At 34.6% G+C, this 14,618-nt stretch overlaps 1 protein-coding gene across 4 annotated transcripts in view; it reads right to left on the bottom strand.

The window, feature by feature from the left end:
- LOC109544548 (rho GTPase-activating protein 20) overlaps positions 1-14,618 on the bottom strand; it is a 104,805-nt gene that overhangs the window by 23,946 nt on the left and 66,241 nt on the right. Inside the window, exon 1 of one of the 4 annotated variants that reach the window (XM_019914812.2) lies at positions 12,573-13,073. The exons of 2 other annotated variants lie outside the window; for them this stretch is intronic. In XM_019914812.2, the coding sequence (XP_019770371.1) occupies positions 12,573-12,629 (57 nt within the window). In that variant the 5' untranslated portion in view covers positions 12,630-13,073. Of the gene's footprint in view, positions 1-12,572; positions 13,074-14,618 lie in introns of those variants that run through there. One more of the 4 variants, XM_019914813.2, reaches the window with a different exon arrangement.

Below are 14,618 nucleotides of genomic sequence, written 5' to 3'. Positions count from 1 at the left end.
AAAACGTAATTATGATGACAAAGACTTAACGTAACACTTCTTGGAACTTACAAATTTATACGTAGAAACATCCATCCTAGAAGGGATTTTTATCAAAAGACCCATTCCAAGTAGATTGTCTCCCGTGCAAAAACATACAGAAAATCCTCCAAAAAAAGGATAATTTAAAAATGTTTGTAGAAAGAGGAGAAAAGAGGCAGTTATTACCAATTGTATAATGGATTAGTCAAAGCTACTGATCCAATAAAACGAAAAAGGCAATAAAAACCACTAAAACATATTCGAGCAATCAGGTGAGAATCTATGGTGTTTATCTGAGGTGTTTAGAAAACGGTCTTCTGAGTATTCCTTTTTGTTGCCTCCGACTCATTTTAACACTTTGAAAATATCCAAGATACGTGATTTGACTACAATTTCCCACATCAAAGCTGGATTTTATTGAGTACTCCTAACACTTCGAACAATCGATTGAAGACCAAGACAAAGCAAGATCTGGTCATTTACATAACAAAATGGCATTGCCCAATTCGTCTTATAAAATTGAAATTGCTTTTAGAAAACGCAACCAGCCCATCCCAATCGAAGCCGTTGCTTTTGGCATTTACCATCTGCAGTTCGTTCACATCACATGGCTCGTCTCAAAATGTTACGTCAAAAGGTGTTAACGTCGTCACATTGTGTATACCATTAGCAAAGAAACAATCCAACTCTCGCCTTCATTTATTATAATGTGCGATCGCTTGGAAAGCGTGTGTAATAATCTTCGGGTACTAACAAGAGGAGAACGAACGATTTACAAATTTCTCTTTCTTTACGATATCCACCTAGGGCGATCCGATGGATATTAACTCCAGATAAGTCGTGCGCTATGTGGGTTCGGCGGGTTCGGGGTATCATTTGGATGTCGAATTATTGACGAAAATTACATGGTTCCACGTGTGGTACCGCATTGTCGATCCGATAATGGATGCTTGGAAAGTAGGGCGTCATATCAATTTAATATACATTACATCGGAATTGACATCGCCGGTTTTAAGCCATGATGGTCTCGCTCATTTTGCCGGCCAATTTACGACATTTTCGTACTTAATCAACTTTATGACTTTGGCATCGAAATGCCTGCAATCAACCAGCTGATAAAGTGTTGTGGCCAGTCCTTTCAAGCAACATTGTAGATATTTTAGAGCACCCACTTCGTTAAGATTTATTCGTCAATCATGATCGACACAGGGCGAGTCAAACTTGGCCCATTATTTCCATTTGACGATGTCGCACACTTTCGTTCATACATATACACACATATAATTTGTGGTACCGCAGGAGCAAATGGTGAATGTGAAGTCCAAGAGAAATCCAACATATCAACACGAAAATTTCAGTATTTGTCCCAGAGGCCGTAATTTTGCCCACTTAAGTTCACACACACGAACGAAGTTCAATGTCCGGTACACTTATTATGGTATTACTGTGGGTGTGGAGCTTCGATGGGATGGGTACGCATTTCGACACAATCCAGCGAAACAATGAAACGAAATCGAAACCGAATTACTAAGTACTGAACAATTTTCTTCTGCAGCAGCGAAGCATTTCCTCGCAGGGGGAAAGTGGACATAATGACCAGATTACGCATAGAATTTATGGTTGCATTGTGAAATTGCTTCTTACATTACTTACTCCAGGTGAAATAATATACGTACCACGGCATGGGTGGAATGTCTTACCTGAAACAAGAAAAAACAGTTAAAACCAGCCCGATGGAAAAGGGTTTGGATCGCCGTTCAATACGCTACTCCGTAACGTTGTTATGGCTTAATACGCGTCGAAGGACCAAAATGTTTTTGCTTGAACTAAACTTATTCGTAATTTTATTTGATGTGAAAAGGATTTCCAGGGAAGCTCAATTTCCTTCGTTAATTTTATTCAAATGCTTCCTTGAGTATGTGAGTCATCTGGAACTCACTACAATGAAGCTCGCTCGATATGGGCATACCATCTTAAGGAAATAATTATTAATTGAATAAAGTTTCAATTTAACTGAGTTTTTACACATTTTCGCATCAATTATTTAGAGTCAAAGTACGAGCGACTATTGTTATTTATATCATGTACATGTAGGGCATTTTTTGTTTAACATCGATCCGACCATGACTTGCGATCGATTGTACTTTGATATTTGGTGCACGCTCTTAATTATTAACATTTGATCGGGCGCCGCAATAATTCATAACAATTGCAACATTTTTCAATGGAACCTACAACAAAAACTACTTTGTGCAACACACGTGGGTAGCTAAATTTTTTTTTAATTGGTGACTCATTTCGCACCATGTTTGAGTAATGACGGCAACAACAATTAACGGTCGACTTATTGCCGAAAAGTAGATTGCGCTTAGTTAACAATTGTGTTAATGAGATCAACGTGCATGTGAAACTGGGGCTTTTTTAAAAATAAAAGTGACCTATGCACTGAAATGTTCAATCTTCAATATTGAAGCAATTTTTCTCATTCGCCCAAAATCTTGCACTGAACTGATGCGACAGACGAGATTGCAAAACGCCTAGAATAAATGATGTACAACAACCCAAAAACCCGAAAAACTCCACCAACTTCGTTCCAATCATTCGCATTAGGAAGAAGCATCTTCACAATTGAATGGTTTCATTGGTGAATGCTTTCTGGAGACTGGTTTTCGACTGTTCCAAATGTACAAAATCAATATTATGAAACTGTGAAAAAAATGCAAAATTAAATTAGTCGCAGACCTTGATTAGTATGTAAGTGTTACTACAAAGAACAACCATTACATACTGAAAATGGCAAATATTAGCCAAGGTCTTGAAAGCACGGACCAAAAATTCAGTCTAATGGCTGGTGATAAATAGAAATGCTATAGAAAGGTGTTAATCGCGCTAAATGGTCCGAGAAAAAAAGCGGCATGAATGCGGCAAAACGTGTCTACCCACCTGCTGAAACATTGGTCATATTTTAAGAGCAAACTGAAAATAAAATCGTGTCAGGATCAAGGTAACCAGGGTCGATTTCTGCTATTTACGGTAGCAGTGAACCGGTATTTGAAATGAATTCAATTAAATTAGTACAAGAGGTGCTAATTGCGCGTTATTAGTGAACTACAAACGTATTTAGCAAAACGCTTAATTGAAAATTTACACTAGATTAATTCTATGTCACTAACTCCAGTTTATAATATTCATCAAGACGAGTTTTTGCTTCATAACATTTCAGCGAGTCTAAACTAGTTCACATGATCCCAACCACCACCATGCCCACAGCAATTTTAATTTGACTCTGATCCCACCTCATTATATGCGAAAAATAACTAAATATAAAATAATAATTGGATTATAAACCAATTATAACGTCTCAGCAAAACTGGTTACGTGCAAGGAATAAATAGATTACACAGAGAAAATGGTTGCACCATAAAAAATTCACGGTTTAAACACCTGCATATAACTTTAACGGATTTTATAAGAGGTTTCTCGTACATATATATATAATACGTAGGTATATACAAATGAAAAGCAGCTGCTGGTGCTTCTTCGTCACTATTCACGGTCCCCACTGATCATTGATAGATTTAATTTATGTCCGATATATACGAAAAATCCCTCAACATACACAATAGAAAAATATTGGGAATCTTTCCTGGTGGTTTCTGAAACTTACTATTAAAGACAACTCAACCAACATTGAAGAGAAAATTTAAGTTTCGACTACATCAGAGTCATGTGTTCATCTCAGACATCCCAAAGCCAGTTTCGACCCTATTGGCTCTAATTAGGTGGGTTTAGCCTGAAAATAACACTCCCAAAACCTGCGCTTTATTTCTTGTAACCTAAAGGCAAGTTTTTTAGTTTATTCTAGTTTGTTTTCAATTCATTTTTGTCGATTCAATTTCCTCTTATATGGAAACCACAGATTCACTATTTCTTCGTTTCGATGACTTTATCTTCATATCCCATTAAATCTGTTATTTTTTTATTAACACATATTTGTATACTTACAACTTTTTATAAATATACGGATATTCATTGGTTCCATCGGTTCCTACCAAAGAAACTTACTTATACAGACTGTTTAATCACGATAATTTAAGACAAAAATAGGAAATTCCCAACAAAAAATATTATCTAAATTTAAGCCAAATGTAAAAACAGCTAATCTCCAACTCAATTGAAAGTTGCCCAATCTTTTAATAGGAATTAATGAAACAACGTCTGCTGTTGTTTTTTCTCAAACCGTGAAAATTGATTGTAAATAATTGACTTTGACGAATGAGTTTTGCAATTTATTGGGTAAATAGCATAATATATTCTTTTTTGCCTTACACAATTTCGTATAATGTTAATTACCAATTAAAATCTGAGTTAAGAAGTGTTTACCGCTAGCGCTTTATTTTCGAGAAGATCCAACACCGAAAAAATGCCTAAGGATAAATCGCGTATTAAAACACCAATCTATTTATCTCTGTCCAGAATAGTTGATTTATGAAATATTGGGCGTGCTTTGTGCATAAATTACGCGCATTCTCTTTCTACTAAAAATTAGAATTTTCAAGTGATCCAATCAGATTTATTTAAAAATTCAACAAAACCAGTCAATGAGGTTCTATGAAAATTCTACTGCAACTCGTTACGTTCATAATACTTTCATTGTTAGATGTATTAGATCGATTAGGAATTTGTTAAACAATACGTTGCAGTAATTAGTTTTCCGAATAGGTCAAATCACCCTAACGGTTCGGCCGACCTAATTTCTATCAAAAAAAAACACGAGTGAAGCTTTCAGGTCGATGTTTTATATACTTTGTGCGGATGTTTCGCCAATAGTGCACTGAATTGTTGAAACCTAATCTGGCGAATGAAATTTGAGAGAACAAAAGATGATGAGTGAAACGGCTGCCTGATAATAAAACCGCAGAAATTGCGGGAATTTTCAGAAACATAATTAATGCCGCAGTAAAAAGAAAATTGGTTCGGAATCGGTTAAAAATCCTTTAAACCGAGAATAACTTAACATTGTTCCCATCAAATCTGAAAAAAGCTCACAAAATTTTACATTTTGTGACCCTCAGTTTCTTATGCCTCAAAATGTATGTAGTTGGGCGAAATCAGACACAAATAAAGTGTAATTCTACTTTGGAAATAATGAATGAAATACACGACTTTCTTGAATTTTTTAAGGCCGCCCGAACAGGATATTTTTCAACACGTAACATGTAAACACAGAATACCGTAAACTCGTTATAAACCTAGTTGGATAATTAAATTAAGAACAATTTCAAACTATGAGTGCTGCTCGCGTACGAGACATTGATATACCGTTTTGTGTTACGATTTTATTCACCATGACGTGATCAAAATGTTTATAGTTCAACTAACCGCCATTTTTTTCAAGTTTTCACAATTATTTGCACTTTATAACCAACCAGTAGTAATTGTAAGTTTAAGATTATTACTTGCAATTTCCAGACAAAACACGCTTCTCAATGCGGAATTTGGTATTTACTAATCGAATAATGAGAATACGATTTCTTCCGAAGGAAAGGTTTACTCAATTATTTCGCTGCCGTTGCTTGAAACGTTTGTTGTTGCTTTGAACTCAAAAATTTGACAAAAATCCAAAGTACGTGCGATGTTAATAAAATTTTCAGAGATTACATTCAAATGCCTTCTATGAACTGTGAATCTTGCATATTGCTCTTGCTCTAGAAAAACAAGTTAAGTATTTTGAAAGAAACTCTTGCCGTTGTGTAAACGCATTCATTTCCAGAATTCACCGGATTGCTAAAAATTGGAAATCTCTACGATTTGAATGAAACTCACAGGGGCTTTACTTGAAAATGTCTTCTATGAATTGTGAAATTTTCATAAACATATTTGCTCTAGCAAAACAGCTTCGAATAAAACAAAAACTTGCAGTTATGTAAACGAATCGAGAACAGAATTCACAAGATTAATAAACATTCAAATTCACCACGATTTCAGACAGAGAGAGAGTCAGAAATTCGTGGTTGCTGATCAAACCACCTCTGAAGATGCAGGCCATTCGTGTTTGCAAAACGCCAGACACAATTTTTTCCGCGACTGCCTTCTAGCCGGAAAAACTTGCTAGTTTCACTTTCTGCGTTAGTTATTTGCTGCATTATTTGTATAATTTCTATTTACTGACGATCAATTGTACTTATTTCATTTAAAACTAGGCGCTATTCAAGAGCTTTTGAATAATACAATAGTGAAAGCACTTTTGTTTTTCTATTCTATTCTCTTTTTTAAAACACTGAAGGTTTATGAAAGAGCCACACTAAAGCAAAATACTTCGATTCAACACCGCATATGAAATTATTCAAATTCTTCTTCACTTTATGGAACGATTAGAAGGTTGTATAACTGTGAATCTAGGACCGTATTCAGTAAGAGGCTCGTCATATTTACACTTCGCATTAATCCGTTTTCGTCATAACTTGCAGGTGAAATGTTTATGGCAACAAAATGATAATCCTACGAACTCGTGTAAACTTAGTAAATTTTAATTTGGATTATTTCAAGCGGTACATCAGAAATGCGTTGAAAGCAGCCAAATATTTTGAAACATTGTAGAAGAATGTAGTAAAATGTCCCACTAAAAGCGTTTTCCTCGAAAGTGTTACTCGAACAGGCAAAACAGCCCAACAATAAATAACGATTATGTAAAATTGAATAGAAGAGGTATGTGGCGGTCATCGTAATAAGATTATATGACTATAAAGCCGTAAAATATGCCGCCTAGCATTAGTATCAGCGTCCCAGTAAACTTATGACCTAAACATAATGCGTGGTACAATAGGCAGCCTTTGCAACAACGAAAAAATGCACTTTGAATGGTAATAATGCGTACGAAAATATGAAATAAGCCAGAAATTACTATGACATACTTTCAAGTTATAAGGCAGCGAATGAATGGAGACTAAACTAGCAGATGTGTAGAGAATCTTAGCTTAATAAGATTGCGCAAAACAGTTAGCTGACTAAAAAAAAAATATGACAAAAGAAAAACTCAAATGAAGAAGTTGAACTGTTTGAACTCTTCACTAGCTGGATTGTTTAGACATGGACAACGAATGACTTTGACCCCGACAATTTTCGACCTTGCCGAAGCCTTGAAGATGAGCTGGAGGAATTTTATTTTGTATTTTTACTAAACACTTCCTAGGACTGGAAAGCCCTTATCACGAAACTTGATTATAATCACGTATTGGATAATTTTCAAGGGCAATTTTTCAATCACAGAAGACATAAAATGAACGAATTGAAGAAAACAGTTTAGTTCGACCTTTTTAGCAGATTTCAAGCACGTGTAACCGAATTATTTCCATCTTTTCTTTTGCTCATATTGAAGCATTTTGCCTCTATTGGAAGGTTTCTTCACAGACGAAGAGCAAGCAGCATAAAGCGTACCAGATGGTGCAAGGTCGGATACCTTTGCCCAATATGGCAAAATTCAATTAAATCCCGTGTAAGATATTTCATTCAGTATGAAAGTTCAGGAAATTATTGCTGATAATTTCCATTCAGATTAGCGTGTAAAATTCTTCATTAGAATGTAGCTTAATGCATCTGGTGGTATCTAATAAGGTCATAAAAAGCGAGTAAAGTAAATGATTTGAAAAAAATACTATTATTTAGTGAAAACTTCATAAATGAAGAAAAAGATAAACTATTATAAAATATTATTTCTGAAGAAAAACCGATTAAGCTGGATTGGATATTTTACAAAAAATTTCGTAAGTGAACAAAAAGCTATTTTGGAAAGATTGAAACAAGTGGAAATGGAAAACCAGATTTTGCAAGAAGAATGTTAAAAATTTGAGCAGGGAAATTTCGCATATGAAACGAAAATGTAACAATTCAAGTTTGTCATTTGCAGCGAATGGAAGATCGAAGAATTAAATTAGCGGAAATGAACACGAAAATGGAGAAAACGTAATTGAAAGAACGAAAAATAACAATAGTATCTTAACGAGATTTTATTTATTACTGATTATATATAAAAAGAAGAAAGAATCATGGAAGGAAAATTAAAACAGATAACAAAAATTGAATTAACAAAAAGTTGCAAAATGCCAAACCAATCAGAAAACTATACAACGCATAACACATGTAGAAAATACAAATTCGTCAAAGAAATTGGAACAACAGGATTTTAAATAAGTCAAATGAAAACATTATTGTACATACTTTCCTGACTGTGTTCCAATTCCAAATCAAAATCAATTCCTGGGCTTCAGTCATCTATTGTCTATTTATCAATTAAAATACGTTTCGGTGTTTTCCACCATCATCAGTTTCTCTAAAATAACAGATAGTAAAAAAAATGTTTTCATTAATTTAAAAAACAATCACAGTTTGTCAGCAGCTTCATCATATCACACACTAAAATACATTAATATATACATTGCCTAATTAATCTTAGAATGTTTTAAAGTGTTGCAATTGTAATGTATTTTAGTGTGTGATATGATGAAGCTGTTGACAAACTGTGATTGTTTTTTAAATTAATGAAAACGTTTTTTTTACTATCTGTTATTTTAGAGAAACTGATGATGGTGGAAAACACCGAAACGTATTTTAATTGATAAATAGACAATAGATGACTGAAGCCCAAGAATTGATTTTGATTTGAAAACAGTATGTGTTTCATTTAAAGACAAAATATATAAAAAATATTGTCCTATGCAAAAAGTTCAAATAATTTTAGGTTCGGTCCATGCAACTGCGCCAAATTGGCACGTTTCGACCGGAAACCGTTTACAATTCCCCCAGCGTAGAGTTTCTTGTGCCTGTTAAGAACAATTTAGTCGTCCTCACATGACACTGAAATAAATTAACGTATCGAAAAATGATCGTCGTTTCCCCCGATTAGGTATTCCCTGAACGTAGACGCATTCCGCTAACCGTCCGACAATAACTAAATAATAAAAATAAAAACGACAATACCAACAATGACTTTAAACATTCTTTTCGTATAGACGATCGATTGTGAGGTACCGCGACTTGAAATTAGCTATTCATGTAACAAGCCTGTTGTGCATGTCACTGCATTTGTAATACTACGAACCGATTGTGAGGTACATACGAAATCAGAAGAAAATCGAGACGATTATGAGCTGGAGTTAGAAATTCCCGATTCGATTGCGCGTATGTGAAGATATTGACAAACGATCGGACTCCCATCAATATTCATACACGATTTGTTCAAATAAAAAGTCCCAACAAATTAATTGACTGCTTTGCTAATATCAAATTATCGAAATCCACTTAGTAGTTCACCTGGAAAGTTTGTTTTTCTAACTGCGGTAAACAGCAGCCTTGATCATACACCATTTAAATCTGATTAGTTGTAATCGATTGTTTTCAAGCTCAGCTCTTTTAAATGCCTACAAATTAATGGCAATGAGGCCAGTTTTAATTGACTTCAATCATAAGCTACTGAATAACCAACAATACTTTTATGTCGATTGGCACGAATCCGTTTGATTCTTCATCAAAATATACTTTAAGCAAAGAAAATGCATCGACAACGGCAAGCAAACACAACCATTTAAACATCACCCAAACTGGGCTTGCAAAAAATAAAAAGTGTACAAATTTTTCAATTTTTCAATCCTTAATTTATTTTTTTAAATTTTTTAATTTTTATATTGGCATAACTGCAAAAAACTAAGATAAAATTTGCGACAATCTATTTGAGTGCACCTGCAAATGACTTTTTCTTCGTGAAGATGAGCGCAAAAAGGCAAATGTAAAAATATACTAATGAAACTATGAAATCGTCACTGAAATTAGCATTTAACAACATCAGTTTCCATTGTTTATAAGAATGTTGAATGAACAGTAAAGTTGTAGGTTTTTGCCTTTGATTTGGGCGAAATATGTTAATCTTTTAATGGTCCACGTCTGGCTCGTGTGCTTATTCCCCTCAGACCCCAACTTATTAGTTCTGGTCGTCAGTATGACTTCTAGGGTTTGCAGACCAATTTTCTCAATCGATTGCTTCCGAAAGTTTCCCAATTTAAAAAATAATAATCATCCTGTCTCATAGCAAACGTTAATTGAAAGTAACAGGAACATTTAAACGTTTCGATAATTGAGAACATTAAGGACAATATTAATTACAGAAAATAAACGAAGTTTGCAACTGTTAGCTGGGTTCGATTTGAAGTAGGAACAACGACAAAGTCGATTTTAACGATATGAGTAAAAAATCAATTAGCGCCGCAAAAACAATTAATTTTCAATGATAAAAAGCAGTTATCAGGAAGTTTGCAAAGAAATACTGAGGGAAAACACAAACTAGTTTATTGTGATGAAATCACTAATGGAACCATTTCACTTAAGCCACTCAAATTTTCAAAAATGGCGGCTGAAGCTGGAGAAAATTTAATTAATTCATTATTCAATTATAAAAGAATAGTTTTTAGATTGATTTTCTGCAAAATGCCGCTTTGAAATGAAAAATAAATCGAACTGACCGACGTAGAGCACGTTACGTTATTCAAGACGAGTCCCGCTAATGAATAATGTGTGCTACAATATTTTCCATAATTGTAAAATGCTAATTATACCGTGTACATAGCTTGTTTCTTTCGTTGATCTTTTATGAAACAAGAATGACGAATGGCACAGGAAAAGGCCACTTATCTGTGAATCTTGTCGTGGCATTGATGATGGAAGTGGCTAATTGTGAATCATGCCTGATGAGTGAATACCTGATTTGTATGGCATAATTAAACAGTGAACATTTTCCAATAACCAGGAATGAATGAAACAGATAGGAAGTTGCGTTTTTAGAATACAATGGAAAATCGAGGCAGAGAAAGTGCGAACTTTGTTCTAAAATACTAACGAACCAATTTCATACACAGATATTGTGCAGTCGCCATGTAAAAAGTAGTATGAACACGAAACCAAACCCGCTCATGCATTGAATATAATAATAAGAGAACCGAACGAACATACCTGTCTAGGTAATTGTAGCGTTGTTGACCGATTATAGTGCATGAACGTTTTAATTACCTAAAATAAATGCAGGGTTTACCGGGCCTAGTTTGGAGCCAGTGTCGTCTCACTTCCGAAAATCTCTCAATAGGCAGTCGCCATAAAAGCCCATCTTTACAATAGACGAGCTCTTCCTGCAAGAGATTTACAACTTCTTGCACCCCATGGCGGGAGATACTCTCGAGACGCCAACTATATTGTTTACTCGTAAATTCCTCCAGATGGTTTCTAATCCATGGCCATGTTTTCAAATTGAAGAACTCTTATTTTATAAAACTTGAACAATTTCAGAAGAGTAAACTAGTTACTGACCACTTCGCACTTGCTTGACTACAATGCTTAAGGGTTTCTCAAGGGATATTTGAAAAACTACATGAAGACGCCAGGTTTCACATTTAACAGTCTAGTAGTATACGAAAATCTTCGATAGTTGCCAGTGCAGGTACTAAATGGCATTATCAAAATGCACCCACTGAGCCTGCTTGGTGGTCGGCAAGTTACAAGAATCCACACAAAGCATGGAGATTCTAGAAACAAGAATTTAGTGAAGAATGTTTTTGCTAAACTGTTATAAAGAACTTTATGTTAAAAACAATGCTGTGAATATTTGCGCCCCGAATGATCATGCGTCTTCTAAATCCTCCGCTGAAAAAAACACTTCGATCTGCAATAATTTCCCATTTCAAATAAAATTTCACTTGCCGACTTCTTCAATGGAAATCTTATTCAAGTGCGGAATATCCATGGTACGTTTTTCTGATATGAACTATTCAATTGCAAAAAGACAGAAATTTAGCGAATCATCTATCAGTGTCGGCACTTTTTTTTTATTCAAATAAGCTTCAAATCGGAAGGGATGAAATAAAAAAGAAAAAATCATCAAAATATAAATTATGTAGCTGCGATCAACTTTCCTCTAATCAAGAATTGCTTTAGTTTCGTTGTTTCCTTCTTTTGCATTCCTTTAAAATAATGATAAAACAGTAAAATGTCAAACGCCCTATACACTGAAACAAAAATACCTAAAAAATAATAAAAATACATAGGTACATATTAAATACGCCGCAATTCACCTTGTTTATCTTGCGGACATTTCAAAAAGCAAAATGATCAACAATAACAACTAGGCGTAAATGGATAAAACATTGGAAAATTATTCGAATTTTTGCATTTTTCTTCATTTTCACCTGTCTTCTTACGGCCGGTTTTTGCACTGTTATAAATGCATTTAAACATCTTGCAAACTGTACAGGTTTTGCATAAACCCGGAAGTACGTACATACCGACAAAAATAATTAAAATTGCAAATTTTCAGGAGGAGTAATTGCATTGAATAAAATGAATAAAATTAAAATGATTGTCAATGTTCGTTCAAGGTGACACTCAAAAAATTGGCATTTTTCTTGGGTGTGCATTCTTGAAGAATACTCTGAACGTTTGCAAACATTCTTCTGATGAAAAATGACTCTCTATCTCCAGATTTAAGCGCAAGTGAAGTCAAACATTGAATTTACCTGTTTGAAGCAAAATCGCTCGTGAATGTGCATCTTGCACATAGTCTCCAAAATCATCCTCGGGGTGGGCGAATGAACAAAACACCACGTTTTAGGGCACCACAACGGAAAAATCAGTCATGATAACGGTGGCGTATTGATGCACAAGGTCTTTAAAAAAAAATGCTTGGTAGCGGACACACGAATGCAATCTGTGGATGCTCTCTATGCACTTAACACTAATGTCCGTGCAAGTAAAAAATCCTGAAGAAGCCAACTAATAATGCTTGTCCACCTGTTCTCGGTAATCGTGAACACACCAAACAACTGTCGGATTCCCGCGCTTACGTAAGTCCCTTAACACGCTGAAGAAGCGAAGCTCGAACAAGGATCATAGACGAAGACTGAAAAACACGCGAAGAACTGAAAAGTCGTGTACACGATCAGCTTGAGTACCCCCGTACGGACGAACCACGTTTCGACTGTTCCACTGCTTGCCAAGCAATAATAAGCTTGCTTCTGCTTTGGAACTACTTGGATTTTTGGTGGTAGGCGAGGTACGCAGGTAGATGCATTGGATCAATTGATTTCCCGAGTTTACTCACCAATTAAATGTTTGTCGTGAAGTAGGCCAGGACGAATTTAATTAAATTGTTCGTTTGTTAATGGTCAATTTACTACTCGCTGATTAGGTGGGAAGATGGGTTCAATGCGACAAAGGGATACAGATTTTTATTAAATTCTTTAAATTGGGTTTTGGTTTGCGACTTTTCTCCTGTTTTGATCGCGGTTTATTCTAATTTTTACTTTTCATACTTTAATATCGTTCGTTTTCTGTTAAAATTTTTATTCGTCTCAATTTTTTTTGCTTAGGTTGGCAGATATTTCAACCAGGAAGATATTTTCAAATAAAAATGCCAATGTCCTCAACGGATGTGACAAAACTTATTAACATATTTTTTAGGCAAAAATGTTTCATTTCAGGAAAAATTTACTTAAAACAGCAGACATTTTTTGGATTTTAAAACATCGATTTTTTGCTGAACAAATTGCGTTCTGCTATATATTCCAAACAAAAACTGTGTACTTGTTTCAAGTTATTTCACCGTTTTCGAGTTATTTCACATTGGAAACCTCTAGTGATTTTTTGAACTGCGTAACTCAAATTTGATCTCTAAATAAACGGAATATTCTGCTCAGATTTTCAATTAAACGAAACTTCGCAAACATTAAACAGTAATTATTTAGGGGCATTAAGAAAGGCTTTCAAAACGATTATTTCGTATTAATTGTTCAATTATACTCGTCTGACTTTGAGTTAGTTGTTAGTTCAAAAAATCACTAGAAGTTTCAATGTGAAATATCCGGAAAACTGTGAGAGATATCGACTTGAACCAAGTGCAGGTTTTTTGTTTAAAAAATAGCGATATTTGAAAACCCAAAAAACTGGCTGGAGACTGTTGCAGCTAGCACCTTCTAGGAACTACAAATAAGAGAAAATTTGAATTTCTCGACCGTAAAAGCTCCCAAATACAACGTTTTGGTAAAAGCAAAACTGGTTAAAAACCTGATAAAAAATCGAAATTTTATTTAGGCTTTGACTACCTAGAAAACTATTAACTTTCAGATACAAAAATTTGCCAAAAAGTATTGTTTCCAGTGAATTTTGTCACATTAGTTGAAAAGCCCTCTGCATATAGAAAAAAGGTTAATTTCCAAACATCTGTAGCATCATAATAAAGAATGCCCAAGTAATAAATGCTATTGAAAAATTTGCGAAAATTACCAGTTTTCTACAATAAACTATACACAATTGCTAGCAAATCGTTTGCTCAATTGTTCAATATTGTGCACAAAACCGCGATTTACTAGTCGCAAAATAGCGTCAAAGTGAAAAGTCTATTGGACTTAAATCTGGCAAGTTGGGAGTCCACTTTACAAACTCGACACGTTCCAAAACCGTTTGCAAATTGTCGAATGGAGCAAATAAAACAAAAGGCAAAATTAACTAACTAAGCTGCTATTTGGAATAGCAAACAATAGATGTAGTAGTCGGTAGTAGTATTA

This window comes from Dendroctonus ponderosae, unplaced genomic scaffold, assembly GCF_020466585.1.
Source record: "Dendroctonus ponderosae isolate FM_Combo_2020 unplaced genomic scaffold, Dpon_F_20191213v2 Dpon_F_20191213_2, whole genome shotgun sequence".
Lineage (NCBI taxonomy): Eukaryota > Metazoa > Arthropoda > Insecta > Coleoptera > Curculionidae > Dendroctonus > Dendroctonus ponderosae.
Note: the sequence above shows the minus strand (reverse complement) of the source record. Positions and strands in the feature narration are given on the sequence as shown.